The 18,765-nt window shown below is 31.7% G+C and overlaps 2 protein-coding genes across 3 annotated transcripts; both read right to left on the bottom strand.

The window, feature by feature from the left end:
* Positions 1–9,212: 9,212 nt before the first annotated feature.
* LOC129291200 (F-box/kelch-repeat protein At1g51550) lies at positions 9,213–11,573 on the bottom strand. Its single transcript, XM_054928443.1, has 2 exons — positions 10,862–11,573; positions 9,213–10,305 (listed from the first exon to the last, which is right to left on the bottom strand). The coding sequence occupies exons 1-2, from the start codon at positions 11,268–11,270 to the stop codon at positions 9,311–9,313; spliced, it is 1,404 nt and encodes a 467-aa protein (XP_054784418.1). The 5' UTR covers positions 11,271–11,573; the 3' UTR covers positions 9,213–9,310.
* Positions 11,574–13,000: 1,427 nt separating this feature from the next.
* Positions 13,001–17,864, bottom strand: LOC129291046 (uncharacterized). Of its 2 annotated transcripts, XM_054928152.1 has the most exons (10): positions 17,445–17,864; positions 16,475–16,693; positions 16,239–16,341; positions 15,741–15,820; positions 15,572–15,649; positions 15,356–15,447; positions 14,756–14,867; positions 13,763–13,888; positions 13,580–13,641; positions 13,001–13,455 (listed from the first exon to the last, which is right to left on the bottom strand). In XM_054928152.1, the coding sequence occupies exons 1-9, from the start codon at positions 17,682–17,684 to the stop codon at positions 13,618–13,620; spliced, it is 1,074 nt and encodes a 357-aa protein (XP_054784127.1). In that variant the 5' UTR covers positions 17,685–17,864; the 3' UTR covers positions 13,001–13,455; positions 13,580–13,617. The 2 variants fall into 2 exon arrangements, with proteins under 2 accessions (XP_054784127.1, XP_054784126.1); XM_054928151.1 differs by lacking the exon at positions 13,580–13,641 and having other exon boundaries at positions 17,445–17,862.
* Positions 17,865–18,765: the final 901 nt, after the last annotated feature.

Genomic DNA, 18,765 nt, shown 5'->3' with positions numbered 1-18,765 from the left:
ATTCAAATCTTGAAGCTATTAGCTGTTGAACAAGCACTTGAAGAATAATTCAACTTGATGGTGTAAACTAGAAATTAGGGAAAAAAGATTATTCAAATGAAAATAAAAAAATTGGAATATAATATAAATAAAATAAAGCAATTAAAAAGGTGGTAACAAGAAGTTATATAATTAAACTCCGGGGCAAATAATTGACATTTTACATAATATTATATAGTAAGGCTAATAAGCAACATCTTACTCACTTCGTTAAAAAATATAATGCATTTTTAATTTTTTAATATATAATCATTATCTTTTTTTAAAAGTATTCCTATTGATGAATGATTTTATATTTATTGTAGGGTGTTTAATAAGAGTAAATATAAAAAAATAAAGTTAGCTTAAAAGTAGGTAATTATTTTATTAAGAGATGAGATTTAATTAAAAATATTTTATATTTTTTAATGGAGGGAGTATTTATTAAGTTTCTTCAAAAAAATATTAGTAGGGGTGGTTGCCCCCACATCACTATTAATAGGTATTATGCCCCTAAATGGTTATGATTGGTTATTTTTCTTATCTTGTAAAACCTGCATACCTTTAAAGATTATTTTATGGGTGTGATGTGAATGAAGTATTATTAATATATTTTGAAGATCACTCTCATTGCCCTGAGGGTGTTAGATTTTAGTAGATTTTAGTCCTAGAATATTTCCTTCGCTTTCCTAGCTTCCTATCTTGAGCCTTCATTTGCTTTTGTTTTTTCTTACCTAATTATGATATGTAAGACATTGTTTATAAATATGCTTTAAGGTTTTGCTATTCTGACTCCGTGTTGTACCAAAGAATATTAGATTTGCTCTCCTCACATCATAATATATAACATTTTCTATAAGTCTTATTTAATTCAAAATATAATATATTATATAGTTTTTATAATTAATTTTTAATTATACCTGTATCTCATTTATTATTCTTTTTTAAAAATAATGCATTAAAATTTTAATTATCATTATTAAAAACTTATATAAAATATTTAATGAAGGTATAATTGAAAAAATAAAATTGTTTTTAAGAGATAAAGTTTCACATGACTTTTTCTAGAAACAAAGTAAATACAAATACCCTACATTATGATTCAAAGTGAAAAAAATTAATGAAAATGATGAATTTTAATTTAAGGGTGATTTTAAGAAGTTGGGATATTTTTTTGAAGAACAAAAATCAAAACTATCTACTACTCTTTAAGAAAAATTTGTAATTTATAAATAAAGACCAAATGCAATATTTTCTTTGCCAAAAAGTAAATTCACATATTGAATTTGTTTGGGTGGTGGCAGATAACTCTATCGTTATTAGAGAATGCAAAGGCATACTTTCTCCATTTTTATTTGTAAAAGAAAAAAATTGTATCACATATTTAAGAAAATTAGTGGACTTTATTAATTGTATCTGAAAATAAAAAAATTAAACTACAATATCTTTTATATAAAAAAATTAAACGACAATATCTTTTATTAATTGTGTTAATCAAGCCTTCATTAATTATTTTTTATGACTATGAATGATAAAATTATGAGGGATAATTTAAAAAGTTTACAATAAATGTTTATTAGAAAAATATGATTTTGCTTACATAAAGAAATAAGTTAAAAATAATAATTTTTTTTATAAATAAAAATGAAGATGTATATATATTATATGAAATGTATGATCCAAAAAGTACACGAGTTACCCATATGACCAAAAAGAGATAGCAATATCTCGATTGTTCGACATTTCCCCACATATTATATGAGAAGGAAGTGGAACTATTCATGATTTTTGTCTTTTTGAACATCAGCTTAGCTTCGGTTTCAATTGATACACTAACATTGAGATTTTATATTTGGTTTATTGAAATTAAATCCAAAATTCTTGCAACTAAAACATAATAATAATAATAATAAGGACCGTTCGCCTCATCTTGCGTTAGTTTTTTGGGCCAGCGTTTTCGTTTTGTCAGGAAAGACAAAAGAAAAAACAAAACAGCGGTTCAAGCAGCTGTGCCAAACAGGCATCGTGGGCCTGAAGTGCAGACACAACAATTATATTAATCGTTAGCTTCGGTTTCAATTGATACATTAACATTGAGATTTTTTATTTGGTTTATTGAAATTAAATGCAAATTCTTGCAACTAAAACATAATAATGAAAAGAAGGGCCGTTCGCCTCAGCTAGCGCTTGTTTTTTGGGCCACCGCTTTTTTGTAGTCAGAAAAGACAAAAGTTCAAAAAAAAAAATGGAAAACAGTGGTTCAAGCAGCTAAGCCAACCAGGCAACGTGGGCCTGAAGTGCGGCGATCTGTTATCCCTCCACTGTAAAGAGCCAGAGGTTTTCGCTGTTCTGTGAAGCCAACCCAGAAACTGGCCACGTTTGGAAAACAATTGAGGTCCAAACCCAGTTTTACAAATCTAGTTTTCAGTAGCGAATACTTGTCGTTTGATTGCTTTTAATAAACTGGGGTTTGTTCCTTTAACCTTAGCTCTATTTGATGCAAGAATATTGTTGCTTTTACAAAACTACTGGATTTTCTAAATTGAATTTTTCCAACATTTATTTTCTTTAATATATTTTCTAGCATATATTTAACATCATCGTAACGCAATTCATACAAATGCAAAATCAGATTCAAGATGATAGTGTCGGGTTATGTTTTATGCAGAGTCTGTAATGACATGACATTGTAACAAACCTTCACACGAGACAAGTAATTACATGCGCTCTACATATCATTATCACATATCCTTCATGAGATGTATCATATTATCACACATTTTTCTTTGTTTTTGTTTCAGTGACCTAGGTTTCTTATCCAAATTTATCTAGTCCACAATTTGTGGAACCTCTTTTGGCGAAATATCTCCCACCGAGAATTTAATCGCTATTGTATATCTATATCTCAAACTCAAGATCTGTAATTAAGCTAGATTAACCTTCTAACTAATTGAACTAAGCATTCAGTGATCATTATTATATATTTTTCATAAGACATAACATTATTACACACATTCTAGGACATGACATGAGATTATTACACATTTTTATGAGACATGTCATTACAATATGTAGGATTCATTCTTAGATGGGTGGCCTTGATGGGATTGACATCTTAAGCATATGTCACCGTATTTTCCGTGGCCAAAATCTGCTTGTTCCATCAGATACAGCAATTTCTTTGGAAAATTAGGAGACTTACAGTTAAATTTCAGAATACTAAATCAATGATAATTAAGTTCCAGCAATTTTTTTGAATAATTAATTGAAAATATCAATATAAATAATTACAAATTTAGAAATTTTAATTGTAAATAAGTATTTAAGTATCAAATACAATTCTTAAATTGTAATAGAAATTTTTATTTGTAATTATGAGTTGATAGTTATAATTTGTGTTGTAAAAATTTTATTGAAGTACCTAATGTTATTAATTTAGAATTCTAGGATCAAATGGTCGGTCTTACAAAAAATAAATATACATGTGCATGTGAGTAGGAAAAAGGTGCTTTCCTCTATAATATATTCTGATAAGTCATAATTTTATTGGTCCCCACAAAAACTTCTGCCAAAGCAGAAAAAAGTTTTCCCAGGAAAATGCTATCAGGAAATTACAAAATTGCCGTTTCCAGGATATATTCGGTTTCGTGTCATACTGATTGTATTCCCACCTTTATATTTTTTGAAAGGGAAAAAAAATGATCATGTCTCCTGTTTATGATCCTCTAAGCGTGGCCTGTCTTGTAAGGGTGTTAAGCTTGGATTCATTTTAATTGATTTAATATCATTCTTCTCATATCAGGACAGGTCTTCTCCTGACTCAAAAATAATCAAGACGGAACTTTATAGGATAAGACAAGAAAGAGATTCAAGACAGAACGGGACACAAAATTGCTATCAAAACGTCTCATCCCATTCCGAATATTATATATATATATATATATGTATTATTTTAAATATATTAATTATATTAATATAATTTATATTTATATTAATTATATCAATTAACTTTCAATACTTGCAATTCTTATTTAAAATTTAATTTTTTTATATTGATAATTTTAATAATATTGAATAAACATGGCGATATCTTTTTTTATAATATATTAATTATATTAATATAATTTTTTCTTATATCTATCTATTTAATAATTTTTATTTATAACGTATTTCTTACTTTATTTTTAGAAGAGTAATTAGTTTAGTATATCTCTACTAAAGTAGAAAAATAATAATTTAATATTGTGCTTGACTTGCCTGTTATTCTACTCTTATAACCTAAAGATCACTTATATTTGCTATTATAATGTATAGTTGTGATTAATGTAATTCAATACTTGATTTTAAATTGTTGTGATTTATATATTTGTATTGTTTTGATTTTAAACTTAATAAATTATATGATTCAAAATTTTAATAAATATTATTATTCAGAACTTTCTTCAATATTATCTGATTTATCGAGACAGTGGGATGTCCTGATCTTATTTCGATCCCGTCCCGACTCCTAATGAGATGGGACGACTTTTGAGATGGGACAGGACGCAGGATCAAAATTCAGTCTCGATCTTTTTTTTCAAGACGGGACACAAGATGGGGGTGTCTTGATCCCATTTTATCCCATGAACATCCCTACTATCTTGTGCCATAATTTCTAGAAATTTATTGAATTGATGTAACAAAGGGAAAGATTATGGAAAAATAACAGAAAAATATTCTTAAAATATGTCAATGACAATAAAAAAATTTAAAATTCCATATTTATTCTCAAGTCATAAAAATCTTCATGACATTAATGATTTTTAATAAAATAATTAAATATTCTCAATAAATAAAAAATTCACACAAAAAAATTATTATTGCTTATTTCATTTAAGTCATTGTTAAAAGAAAAGTAAGTATTACTTAAATTAAAGTAGTTATAAATATTTATAACACTTAAATTTTAATAAATAAAAAATTTACACATAAAAATTATAATTATTTGATTCATTCTAATCAATTAAAGAGATGAGTTTAGATTCGGTCAATAATTCACTACACGTAAATGCTGAAAGAAAGACAAAATATAAGATGCCTGCAAATAAAACAAAAAGGAGGAGAATTTTGCCAGTTCACGCGTAATTGCACTTAGCCATTGATGAACAGTGACGGAACTAGGCGTATTGTGAGGGCCCCACTTCATTCCTTTTATCATAATTTATATGGGTCTTAGAATATTTAGCCAATATATCTAGATGCAATATATATACACTTTTGAAATGTTATCTCTTATTTTATTTATATGAAATTTTTTTAATTTATAAGTTATGTTATTAAATTTTTATCCTATTTTTTATTGAATTGAGAATTAATATTAATAAGATTAGAAATTCTTGCATGAGCACAAAATATTACATCATTTATGCTCAATCCAGTAAAAATATGCCATGCTAGATTGCAGTACATATAAATTGATTGTCATTGATAATGATAGAGAAATAAAAGATAATAAATTAAATATTCACTCTATTTCAAAAATAAAATTATTAAAAAATAATGATATAAGATTTTATTTGATTGAACTGATGCAATTTTATTGAATAAAATATGAATAATGTGGCACATTGTATCTGTAACATCTCAAAAAATTTTCTCACATTTTATTAATCTAATGAAGAGTAATTATGTAAATTTAAGTATAATTGAGTTTGAGGATAGTTAGAGACGGATATTGAATTTGACTTGAGCTTTTGGATTAGGTTTAAAAGTGAATTGAGTAATATGAGCTCAAATTTAAAAAAAAAAAATTTGGCCCACTATGCATTATGTTACAACATAAAAATTTACGCTATAGCATAATTTTTAGAATAAATTGTTTTAAAAACACGAAAACAGTTCAAAAATATAGAGTGAGACTAGAAAACAAAGAGGGAGCGACAAAGAGAGTATTTTTTCTACTAGGGCATCAACTTTCAGTCATTTTGAAGGTATTTGGAGCTTGGTTTTACCTACGTATACCTTCTTATCTCTTCTTTTCTCTATACATTTTAGAAGTAAAATTTGAGATTGGGAGATAAGGATTTTTGAATTTAAGACTATAGGTCAGAACCTATTAGTTTGAATGGGACTAATAAGAATTGTTTAAGTAATATAATTTAAAATTTTTTACAAGCTTGTAAGCATGGGTCATCTATTTTGAACAAATCTTAGACCTCCAAGGTATGATTTTGGATTGTTGGATGTTATATTAATGATTATTTAAGTTAATAGAAGCTAAATAGAGTTAATGAGAGTTAATAAACCTAATGGTTATGCTTAAGTGAAAGAGATTAAAATTTTGATTAATTAAAGTGTTGATTAATAAAAGTTGGAAGAATGTTTATAATGATATTAATGATGTTGGTATGATTAAGTGTAGATTAATTAAGTTGGAATATTTTTATTAACGGATAAACCTTTGATCTCTCAAAAGTTTGAGGTATTCAGAAGAAATTTAGTTTGTGTATTTATTTATTAATTAGTCATAGCCATTTATAATTGAATAGAAGATATGAGTATATTTTTTAATATATAAAGAAATGCAAATTGTCGCATAGAGTTAATATTTAATGGTTTTGTTGTGAAAATGAATTTGATTGAGTGAAACTATTTCTTATACTTTGTTTAAGCATGATTTGAAAAAAAAAATGGATTTGATAAGTGGTGAAATTGTGATGGAAGTGTAGAAGAGTATGAGAATAATGAGTATGGTATGTGTATGCCATGAAGAGAATTTGATGAATAATTGCATATATTGTGTGTTAGCCATGATTTCATTGCATGATCATATAAGGTGGGGGTTTTACCTATAGGGAGAGGAGTAAATATTGAAAATTCACGTGGTAAGGAAGCCATTCAGAGCTCGATGGCTTGCCTCTTTATTTATTTGCTCCACTTATTATTTGAGGGATTGTCTTGCATGTTTATCAAGAGACTTAAACCTAATTAGTCTTCATCGGTTCATGAGAAGGCCAAATTAGAAGGACGACACCTCATGATTATTAGTATTGGGGGAAATCGTGACTCACAAGTAAATGTAGTGGCCTTAACCGGTAGCTTCTCGCAAGTGAAAGGCTTGGGTAGTCTAATAATAAGGATGAATCCCACTAAATAGCCACCAATTTTATGTCGGAAGTATCAAAAAAGTATAAGATTGAAATTGATCATGCGTATCATTATATAGTCATATGATTGTTATTTTTGTGGTCTTGCACATTTTATAAAGAGTACATGGTTGTTAGTGTTGTGACCATTGCATGCTAAATAATCTAATATTATATGATTGTTAGTTTTGTGACTATATGAATTTGGTGGTTTAATATGTGAATGTGTTTCATTTGAATATGCCATTTGCATCACTATGATTGATTAACATGCATTTGCATAGGTTAGATGAATCTTAATTATTGAATGGTTGTACTTACTTCTCTTTCTTCAATATTACAAAAACTAACTCATCAAGACAGGAGCGACGGAAACAATCAAAGGCTTAGGATTTCTATCTTAGATTTGTAGACCTTGTTTATTTAAAAGTTTGTGTGTATAATTTATTTTGATAATGCCAACTAATAGATTGCATATTTATGCTTACTTACATTATTTGATTCTCGATCTAAATTGTGTATTTTAGACCTTAGGTTATATGTGAATCAAATGTGAAATTTAAATAGGGTCAAAACACTTGTACAAATATAGAGTGAGTGTATTTGTAATGATGGTGATTTTGATATGAGATTACATGATTGAAACTCCCCTTATCATTTCTAGATTAAGGGGTTGAGAGATGAAAATGTATTGTATATGTTATTGGTGTATTGTGGTATGTTGCACAAGTCTTATTAAGTCTACTGAGTATGGTTTAAGGGTAGTTGTGAGCTTATGGCACTTGTTTGTGATTTTAGACACCTTAGCTATATTTTGAAAGCATAAATAAGTAAGTTTGTATTTTAATATTCAACTTTTGTTGAAAAATGATTTGAATGTGAAACCAATGCCATTAGCTAGAACTTGGAGGAAGCTTTCTATAAACACATAGATCACCTTAATTGAATATCAGATGGAGAAATCTGGCACATCGAAAGTCCGGCCTAAAAAAAAAGTCATTTCTTTCAATTTCTTTGTCACTTTTCTAGGTTTTAACTCTTGTATGCCAATACAAAGGACTTAGTCATCCATGCTTCAACAAGTGGGTCTTCCACAACACATTAACTATTACAAGATTTATTAATAAATTTTATAATATTTAATTGTATTGTAAACCACCTTAAAGTAATTTTCTTTTTCTTTTAAAAGAAAAAGGTCTTTGCTTTCAATTTTTTTAGGAAAAATGACAATGAAATCCATCTAAAATGTATAAATAATAATTTAGTCCTTCAAAATGTCATAATTCTCTAAAGACTTTTCTGTCATTAATAAATTTATATAAATCATCAAATTACCTTTTTTAAAAATAAGTGATTCACAAGTTTTATTTAAATATTCACAACTTATCTTTTTATATTCACAACAATGCAACAGCAAATAAGAAATTAACATGTGAAGTTGTAATTTGCTATTGTATTGTTGAAAATATAAAAAGAAAAATTGTGAATATTTAAACAAAATTTGCAAATCATCTATTTTCAACAAAGATAATTTAATAATTTATATAAATTTATTAATGACAAAAAAATTCATAGAGACTTCAAAGATATTATTGCATTTTGAAAAATCAAATTGTCATCTATACATTTCAAAAGGATTTTATTATCATTTCCCCCCACCTCCCTTTTTTTTTTATGTAGCTCTTATAGCCCTTCAATACCATTGCATGCAGAGGATTATTTCACTCCGAGCTTGACCATTTCAGACTTCAACCTTGATAGCTTGGCTCACCCTTCTTTTTTGGGTTTATTTTGATTCCAAATCGGATTGGCGATTAAATTCCCCCCCCCCCCCTTCTTAATTATGACTGTATTATCATAGCAGCTCATGGATGATGCGACATAGGGTCGGATTTGGATGACCTGTAATGCCTATAGAGCTAAGTTAAATTAATAATGATATTTTTATATTTCTATTTTATTTTTATCAAGTTTATTTCTCCCCAATACACTGTACCTAAGCACTCAAGGTCTATATATATGTATATATAGGCACTGCAGGGGATCCAAATTTGGGTGAGCATCAGCAAGAGACTAACAATATCATCATCAAAGCTAAGCAAATGGCAATACATGATCTGAAGAAATTTGAAGATACTACACTACCAAATAACCCATGGCTTCCTTTCCTACAAGTGAAGCAGAAGCTCCACAAGAAAGAGCTCACCATCAAACCTTAATCCTGCAGCATCAGAAGGCTGAAGAACGCCGTCAACCATCCCTCCAAACACATAAACATATCGTCCGGATTGATCTGCGCAGGCACGATGAAATGATCTGCACTTAGCTTCATACCCAATTGATCTCCAAACCTTCCATATCCTATTGGAGTTTGATCTCACCCTGCTTGTGCTTGGACTAGTTGCTTGCACAACACTCTTACCAGTACAAGGAATAGCACTCACATCTAATACCCAGAAATCATTTTTTCTGTGTCTGTGAGAGTCTTCTCCTCCATGAATCAGCAATCTTCCACCTAATACCATTGTAGCAGAATGCCCAACTCTACGCAGAGAAACACCCTCTGGCATATTTCCTGGTGTGTCATAAACTATTTGAACCCAACTTTGAGTATCTATGTCTAATAGCCAAACATCATCAAGCACCTCATAGCCTGATCCTCTTCCTCCAAACACAATAGTTCTGTTTCTTCCTATGCAAGTCAATGTGTGTCCTGAACGTGCTGGAGGAGATGGATGTGTCAGAATCTCATGCCACGTGCCTGTGCAGAGATTGTGGTCTGTGTCTGAGAGCTCTAACACCCACGTGTCGCCCAGGCGAACCCCATGAAGTCCCATGCCTCCATGGATGACCATTCTCTTGTTGTCAATGCTGCAAGCAGCATGAGCTCCTCTTGGGGCTGGTATAATGGCTCCAACATCTAGCAACCTCCAGGAGAATGTGATAACATCGTTGTTGCAGTATGTTATTTGTCCCACCCACGTGTCGTTTTGACGATTCCCAAGATCATTGATTCCTCCAAAGAGTACAAGGAAATCACCCATTTCCACACATGTATGCCCAAATCTACCACTTGGAATGCCTGAATGTACTTTATGCCATTTTAACATTCTCTGGAAATCACTGCCAATATATGCCACCCATGTATCATCCACATGTCGTCCTTTTACATCAATTATTACAGTTTAGTCAATACTAGAAGAACAGAGATGGAAGAAAAGCAAACTCTTATATTCCAACAACACTGATCCTAAGAACATACATGACATGAAAACTGAGACTTTGACAGAGCAATATAATGAGGGAGAAAATGATAATTCCAATACACATACCCAGCCTAAGGCTATATTTGAATGCTAGATAGAGTTGGTGCTCTCACAATTCAGAATCACAATCATAAAGTACTACGATTCAAAGAAATTTGAGCATAATATATATACCTAACTCTTTTACAATAATAAGCGTTTGCAATAATCAGATTGAATCAAACAAGAATCATAAATCAAATTTACTGTTCAAGACAATAAAATATAGTGAAAAGCATGTTATTATACGTGGGATGATGCCATTCCATATTATCTAAGAAGAATACTTAACAAGTTCTCTTTAGTTCCACAAAATTAGAGGACAAACAAAAACAGTCACACAAGCCATGATTATGATTATTGAAGATAGGCAGAGAAGATAAAAGAGGATAGAAATAGAGATGAGAAACAAACCTCCCTCACTGCCACCACCAAACAATACTAGACAATCTGAAACAACGTTGAGAGAGTGAGAAGCTCGTGGGGTAGGAAAATCCAATTGAGGAAGTGGGTCAGACAATCTTTGGCAATGAACAGAATCTAAGAGGAAAACTTGCTTATAGAGACTCATCCATGGAAATTGAGGCTGATTATTGATGATACTGCTGCACTTGAGGGCATCGACGCATCTGGAACCCCAATCTCTTTTACACACAGATTCCCAGAGAGTATCAGAACAAGTGAGAGCTCTCAATCTCCTACAAGTCATGGATAGAGACATAATCGCATCTACGGGAAGGAAGAGAAGTATGGTGAAGAGGTGGTCCTGAGATATGTTGCTTATTGGTGATCCACCATAGCTCTGATTCTCCTCCATCTCCATGGCTGGATCTATCTATGGCTTTGAACTGGGCAGAGGCCAGACACACGTCTGAAATAGGATTTTGTTTCTAAGTTCTAATCTTTCTACTACACATTGTACAGAGCTCATTGGGCTTGGAAGATAAATTGGTAAAATGGGTGTTTGGTGTTTGAGAAAGTGGTAAATTTTCCTCAGGAAAGGGATTGATTTTAGACAGGTTCTGGGGTGTGCCCATTTTCTTTGTCGCCTTTATGAAATTATGAGTTTCTTTGAACCCTTGGCTTCTTCCGCAGCCTACCTGTGTGCTGTGTCACGGTTTTCGGACAAAACAGTCCACTTTTTATCCCAAGAAAGATTTCGTTTTCTTTTGTGCTTTGGGGACTCTTTGTTTTATCACTGTTATCCACTTACCCTCAAATCTTTTCGTGCCATATTTTCGTATCAGAATCTCATCAGACAAGTTCAGTTGGAGGCGTCTTTATTCCGGTCTCTGCTATTGATAGATGCATTTAAATCCTTTCAAGCTTCTCTCTGTTTTTTTTGGCCTAAAAATCCTTTCAAGTTTCAGTGGAGAGTTATGGAAAGGAATCATGGCCTTCAATATATGTTATTTTTTTATCATTATGTTAATATATTGTGTAGTATTTAATGGGTTATTTCATAAATATCGTCTTTATCAGATTCTAGTATAATATAAAAATATTTATTGGTCATGTTTATGGGAGGCAAAAGTGGAGAGTAATCTCTTGATTTAGTGGTATAAGACATTTTAACTTAATTATATTTTTGAATGAGTTAGTTAATTATTTTTAAGATTGCATACTTTTTTAATGTTTATCTTGTGTAATAGGACATCTTAATTAGAAATTATTAATTACACCTTAATTAAGGATATTTTTAAAAAAATCTTATTAATTGCACCTGAAAGATTTAAAATACCTTATTTTTTTAATATAAAATTTTAAAAAATGCCTTATAATATTAAATGAAGGGTGTAATTTAATTTTAAAACAATTGTATTGCTTCAACCAACTTGTTTTGATTTTGATAAGTAAGTTAAAAATGATGTGCTCCTTATAAGAAAAATGATTTTTACTCCTTCTGGTACACTTTTAACTAACTTATGCTCAAATAAGTTAATTGATGACATAAAATTACACATTATTTTCATGTTGACATGTTTACCTTTATTTAATAGGTTGTTTTAATTAAAAAAATCATTAATTACACCTTCAATTAAAGACATTTAAAAAAAACGTATTAATTATACTTTAAAAAATTAAAAATACTTTATATTTTTAATATAATATTTCATTACGATAAAAACTCTTACAATTATGCTTTGCTAAATACCTGTAGAGTAGGAAGGAGTATTGCTTTATAGTGTTCAACACGACTTGATTACTTGGGATTCTGGTAAGTCAAAATAGAAAGAAGAAACTTGTGGGAACAGTAATAAGTAATAGCTTTGAATATAGACAGAAAATGCTGAATATGTCTGCATCCGACTTGATATGCTGCATTTAGAGATAAGATTTAATTATTACTGATTTCTTCTTCAAATGCCTAGCCATTGGATAATGCTGATTACCTTTTCCTCTACAAGTTTCAATCTTGTTAGCAAAACAAAAAGAAAAATATCTCATCCACTCTACGCACATTTGTCTGCACTTGGGTTGCACATAAAAGCATAACAAAGACATTCAATAGAGAGACATGCTGATTGGGTTCGCAGATACAGAGTACCAACATAATACGAAATTAATACTAGGAATCTTTATTACTTTCATAAATACTACCGACAATGCATCAAAATCCCAGGCTTTCAGATAAGTTGAAAAAGCATAATATTATTTCCTAACATCTTATTCCTAACACAATCCCAGTTAGCCACACTTCAAAATTCTTCTGGATATAATACAATATGGTGCATCATGGCAGTCCATAAGCATGTTGAATATGGACTTTTAACACACTCAGAACAGCATTATTAGGGCCAAAAATGATAAAAGACCAGAAACTCAACAAAGTTCAGTTGTCTGTCTCATCTAATATTAAGGGTAGGATAAAGTGAAGCACATTCGACTTTCTATTTCTATAAGTTGTACACCCGTCCTCTGTGTACTAATTTCCAGAGAGCAGCTTTAGCTTCTTCTAATGTTTCCACACTTTGCCCATCATCAAATGATATCCTCTGTACGTTGAACTACATAAAAGACAGATTACTTAGACTGCAGCTAAAAAGTTTGAACCCCAAATAATGTGTTTTTTTTTTTTTGAAAAAAAAAAGCATGTAACTCAACCACATATTCAGAGAAATAAACAGATACGTTTGATATGCTCGCCCCACTAGGCATCCTGCAACAATTTAGATGTTTTGATCTTTAACCACCTGCCACCAGGGTGCAAGACTTTATGGCTTCTGACATAACCTAATTTTATCTCGTTGCACAGTTTTCCCAGCCTTGTACTAAAAAAAAAAAACCAAGAAGAAGAAAAAGAAGAACATGTACCTGTGCACCTTGACGCACCCTGATATCAGTCCCCTTGCTGTCTATAGATATGAGAGCGGCATCATCTACCTCTGTCTCGGTAGATAGAAGCTCCTTTAGAGGCTTTGAGAAGATAGCATTGAGTTCCTATAGTTGTAAAAGTATAAGCAAGCCTTATAAAAACAACAACAACAATAATAGAGAGATACGATTCTTGGTAGCTATGTTGTAGCAAAAATACACAAAACCAGACAGGATTACAATATTATTAAATGAACATGAATAGCATATCAATATATTCATGTTAAATACTTGTTTTGTTTTTAATAAGACAAGCTAAAATCAGCATAAATCTCCTAATATTTATCATATGAGAAGATCTGATGAGGGCAGCCAGAATTCCCTTCAATCTACAACCTCATATATCAATATTTAGACTGAGAAGGATCAAGGAAAAGCAAAGAAAAAGAAAAGAAAAGAAAAGACCACTCAAACTTGTTTTGGATTTTTATCAAATAAAATGAAAACGTGATAAGATACTACTTGGGCCTTCGTTAGTTATGCTTATTAGTTTCAATTATGCGTCAGTTTTGTCCTCAAGTCAGTTTTATATTTCAGTTTGCATTATAAATAAGTGTAGATGTTATAATGGTTAGGTTGTGATTACTAAATGTCCTGTATTGGAGATCCTCTATTTGGGTTATTATTTTTTCTTTGGGTGGCCTGAATATCACGGTTATTACAGTAATAGTGATTATCAGATTCTGGCATTATATACCTTCAGTAACATTCTATTACCGGACCTTAATTTGACCAATATCTATCAAGATGACCCTCAAGTTTTAAATTTATATCCAGTCAGGTAGACAAATACACCATTGCAACTTTATCTGTCCCCAGCTATAAGGCAATAACTGTTACTAAAAATATTTGTTTTGAGTTAGATTGATTTTCCCCTATGCAAATCAGATTTTCTATTCTTTTTTATACCAAGTAAGGAAGAAGAGAAGTCACCTTTAGGTTCTGCTCACCACCATCAACTGCAATTTTATCAGGTTGAAGGGTCTCATATTCTTTCACGTCCACCCAAGCAACAGTACCAAAGCCTCCAATGAAATATATGTCACTGCCAACAATGAAGTGATTAAATTAGATATAAAAGTACATGATAACTACATCTGACAATAAGAATTCATAATCCCTAATTCCACATGACTTGTGTTTAGTCATTTCAATATTCTTGACGGCTAAGATCTCCATTATGAAACTGCATCATTTTGCAAAATGCTAACACAATGGCAGTCTCAAATTCAATAAAAATCTGTGACAAAGAATATCAGTTAATGAAAGATGAAGCACGCAATAAGCATACCAAAAAGTTATGGAAGTTTTAACCTGTGTGTGTGGACTAGATGCAACACCCAGAAAATAATTTATTTGTTTCTAAAAGTGTAAGCACTTTATATTGTCTAGTCTAGCTTAAATTGGCTCTCCAACAAATATAGGCAATTATTAAGGTCCAGTTAAAAATGTGGAGTTTGCTTAACAGCTTATATTGTGTAAAAGCAACAAGCATAAGCCACATCCATTTGTCAAGTTTAAAGAGTAAAAAACCTTATATTCTGCATCCTAAAATAATAGAAATTGCCCCACTGTTGTGAAGGCCCCTGTTGATGCTTTGCTATGTATTGCTTATGAGCCCATTCCTGTAAGCACAAGTAGATATCATGATTTACATCCAAATAAAAATTAAATTAAAAGAAGCTAATTTTAATTCCACATGCAAATGTGCAATTCTGATCATATAGCCCAAATTGGTAAGCAAATTACCTGTTGATCTTCTGCAAGTGGATAGACATCACCAAAGATAGTTACCCTTGCGTTGGACAAGCCACTCCATCCAGGTATCTAATAAACCTAACTATCAATAAAATCCATAAATGCAGAATAACAAGGTGCAAAATATAAAAGGTCTGAGAGGAAACATTTAACCACAAACCTGAACAACTAATGTGCATCTAGGGTCAGCTAACAAATTCCTTGTGTGAATGGCAAGTGGTGAAAATGAAAATATTGGATCTGCAATTCAAAATGTCAATTAAGTTTATAAAGAACCATATAATATTGGAATAAACAAAAAGTAAGAACTCGGAATTCCTCCTAGAGCAAGAATGTGAAATCAATAGCTGCAAGCATATTAATCTTGGTCTGTTTAAGAATTGAAGAACAAATAGGAATCTTCCGCTGTTCATGCTCATACTCCAAATATGAAACTTCGTTTATCCCACTTAGTTTACTCTACCGACACAAACTAGAATTAAGGAAACTTATTTCAGTTCTCTCATTTCTCCAACTCTTAGGACTTAGCTTCCTAACTTAATCTCATGTTGGTCTTACTTGAACCATGAATAAACAAGCAGTTATAAAATTCTGTACGCAAACCATTAACTACACATCAAAAGAAACAGAAATAAGTTTGTTGAGTATATGGACTTACGGCCCATTGGATCAGGTGCAAAATCTACTAGAGAACCGAATGGATATCCTTCCCGCCGATGGTGCATTCGAGACATTACAGTGCACAAATGAGCAAATCTAGCCTTGAATTAAAGAAGGAAAAGGTAAATCAGAATCGATCAGGGGATGCCCTGAATCAAATTAGTTCTAGAGACAGCTCTGTAGCAGGATATACGATATCTTGTTTTGTTTCTACTAGCAAGACCAGCCCCTCACCTGTTCCATCAAATTGCGCACCGCTAAGGCTGGTCTAGGCAGACCATGCGCTGAGGTAGCACTCTGCACACCACCAGAAATAGGCGTTCTAAAAAGTCCAGCTCTTGTACCACTACCTGCACCACTTCCGCCAGGGGCTGGGAAAACAGTCAATGGCGTCTCTATTTTCAATGCCTGATCTGCATCCTTGTCACAGCTCTGAATGTTGCTTAAATTACCCTGCAGGATGAGGAACAAACAATTAAATGATTACTCTAAATGATTCTCTCTTACAGGCTCCACCAGATGACAACAAGAAGATGGGGTTGAAGAAAACAAGAAGCATTCAACTCATTAAACTGCACTTAGAATTGAATGATGTAGATTATCCATCCAATAATTTTTTACACAGTTTTATCTAAATCAATGGCATAGCATCTCTCATCTGTCAGTTTCAACTAAAGAATTGAACTTGAGCCACAATAACCAAAGCAATGATCAAATGCAATAGCTGATCAACCAGACTACACCAAGATCTTAGCAATTGTGCACAGAACTGCAGGGACTTGCCATGCTTACACGATGCATGCAAATGTATAGGAGGCATTGGTTTTCCTTTAAGTTCCGTAAATCATGAGCAAGATGAATATAAATATGTAGATCAGACTGTCCCATATCTCACCGAAACATTAAATGGAATGGCTCGCTGGTTTTTTTTTTTTTTAATGCAAAGGCATAAGCCTTTACTAATAAAATAATCACATGGAACTTAGACACCTTACTGCTAACCGTACCCTTAAATATAAAGGTTTAGCGAACAGCGGGGATCTTCTTCGATTCTACTACGAAAACATAGCCCTTATGTCAACCAAGAGCAGTTCAATACCAACCAAAAGAATAAATTTTGGGAATCAAAATAGCCTTTCACGGACAAATAGTTGCGTACAAGCTAAGTTGATCGAAAACTGTATAAATAAATAAATAAAATTACCTCAGGAAAACTTTCTGGAGAAATTATACCGAAGCCATTATTTACAGCCTTCCCATCTTCGCCTTCGCTGGGAACCTCGGGTGCGAGAGAGAAAGCACGGAGGCCAACAAATCGTGAATGCTCGGTGAGTTTCAGTGACACAGTTCGATTGCTAGGAGTTCCGATTGGAGGATGATAACGGAGGGAAGAATAAGCCTCCAGCATCTTAGCGTTAAACACAGAGCTCGAAAGGGCTTCCATGGCATATAGAAGAAAAGGAGAAGCTGCAGCAGACCAACAAAAGAAAACCAGAGCCAGCACAAGAGATTACCGAGTGACACTCCGATTTTTTTCGCCGCCTCTCTTTCTGCTTTTTCGCCAAACAAAGAACTTTGTTCTGTGTACTTCTGAATGAAAAGCTAGATATTAAGCCACTGTATAGTGCCGAATCTGAGGAATGGCTCGGGGGAAGTACTTATTTATATAATTAATCAATCAATCAATCAATCAATCAATCAGTAAATTAAATCAGACTGCTGAGATATTTTGAATTGAAAAACAATGAAGATATATTTTCTTGAAAATATTGGTAAAAAGAAACGGATTGGAATCAAAATTGTACATAAGGACCAAAGTTCATAAAAGAATCAAGCCTGTTAATTTATTTAAAAAATTTAAAAAAGGATGAAGGGAAATGACCAAAATGCTGGGAGAAAAGCATATAGATAGGAGATGATTTCTGGCAACCTGCTTCTCATTTCCTTCATCTTTCTCTTCGCCCTCAACATTCAGCATTGACTCTAATTCATCCTTGTGGGTTTGTCACAAATGATTCAACATAGCTTCTCTCTCTCCTTCCCTACTCGATTCAGGTGAGTAATAGATTTAGCTAACTAAGTAATTACTTAATGCAAAGAAAATGAATTCATAAAAGGAGTATGAATTATGAAAAGAAATAAAACAATTGAAGAAAAATCAGATTATATATAATTTCATTGAATGTAAGACTTGAATGCACATGCTCCTCCTGAAATGATTGAAATTAAACTTCATTTCTTTTACATTCGTTTATGCATACTAGTGAAGCATATTCTTCCTAATTGCTCATCAACTGTTGCCTTGGCTTTTCTTTGCAATCTACAAGTTTTTAGTCACACCTTCCCCTCACTCATTCTACTGATTTATCTACAAGTTTTGTACTGATTTGATTTGATTTGATTTGATTGCATTGTGAATGTGAGTTTTTTAAATTTTGTAAGGTTTGTTTATTTGTAGTGGGAGTTTGCAACTTGAAGTCTTCTATGCTCAATTTTTGTTGAAATTGTGAAATTTGAGCTTGTTG

Source organism: Prosopis cineraria, unplaced genomic scaffold, assembly GCF_029017545.1.
Source record: "Prosopis cineraria cultivar Desert tree isolate PC_DT_omini unplaced genomic scaffold, ASM2901754v1 PC13, whole genome shotgun sequence".
Lineage (NCBI taxonomy): Eukaryota > Viridiplantae > Streptophyta > Magnoliopsida > Fabales > Fabaceae > Prosopis > Prosopis cineraria.
The sequence above is the reverse complement of the archived record's forward strand: the minus strand, read 5'-3'. Positions and strand labels throughout refer to the sequence as shown.

Coding starts and splice junctions, on each gene's coding strand:
- LOC129291046 (XM_054928151.1), bottom strand. CDS start 17,684: ATGGAAGCCCTTTCGAGCTCTGTGTTTAACGCTAAGATGCTGGAGGCT. Junction 16,694..17,444: donor CTCCAGAAAGTTTTCCTGAG/GTAATTTTATTT, acceptor CTCATCCTGCAG/GGTAATTTAAGCAACATTCA. Junction 15,821..16,238: donor TGCACCTGATCCAATGGGCC/GTAAGTCCATAT, acceptor TTTGAATTGCAG/ATCCAATATTTTCATTTTCA.
- LOC129291200 (XM_054928443.1), bottom strand. CDS start 11,270: ATGGAGATGGAGGAGAATCAGAGCTATGGTGGATCACCAATAAGCAAC. Junction 10,306..10,861: donor TGGTGGTGGCAGTGAGGGAG/GTTTGTTTCTCA, acceptor TTGATGTAAAAG/GACGACATGTGGATGATACA.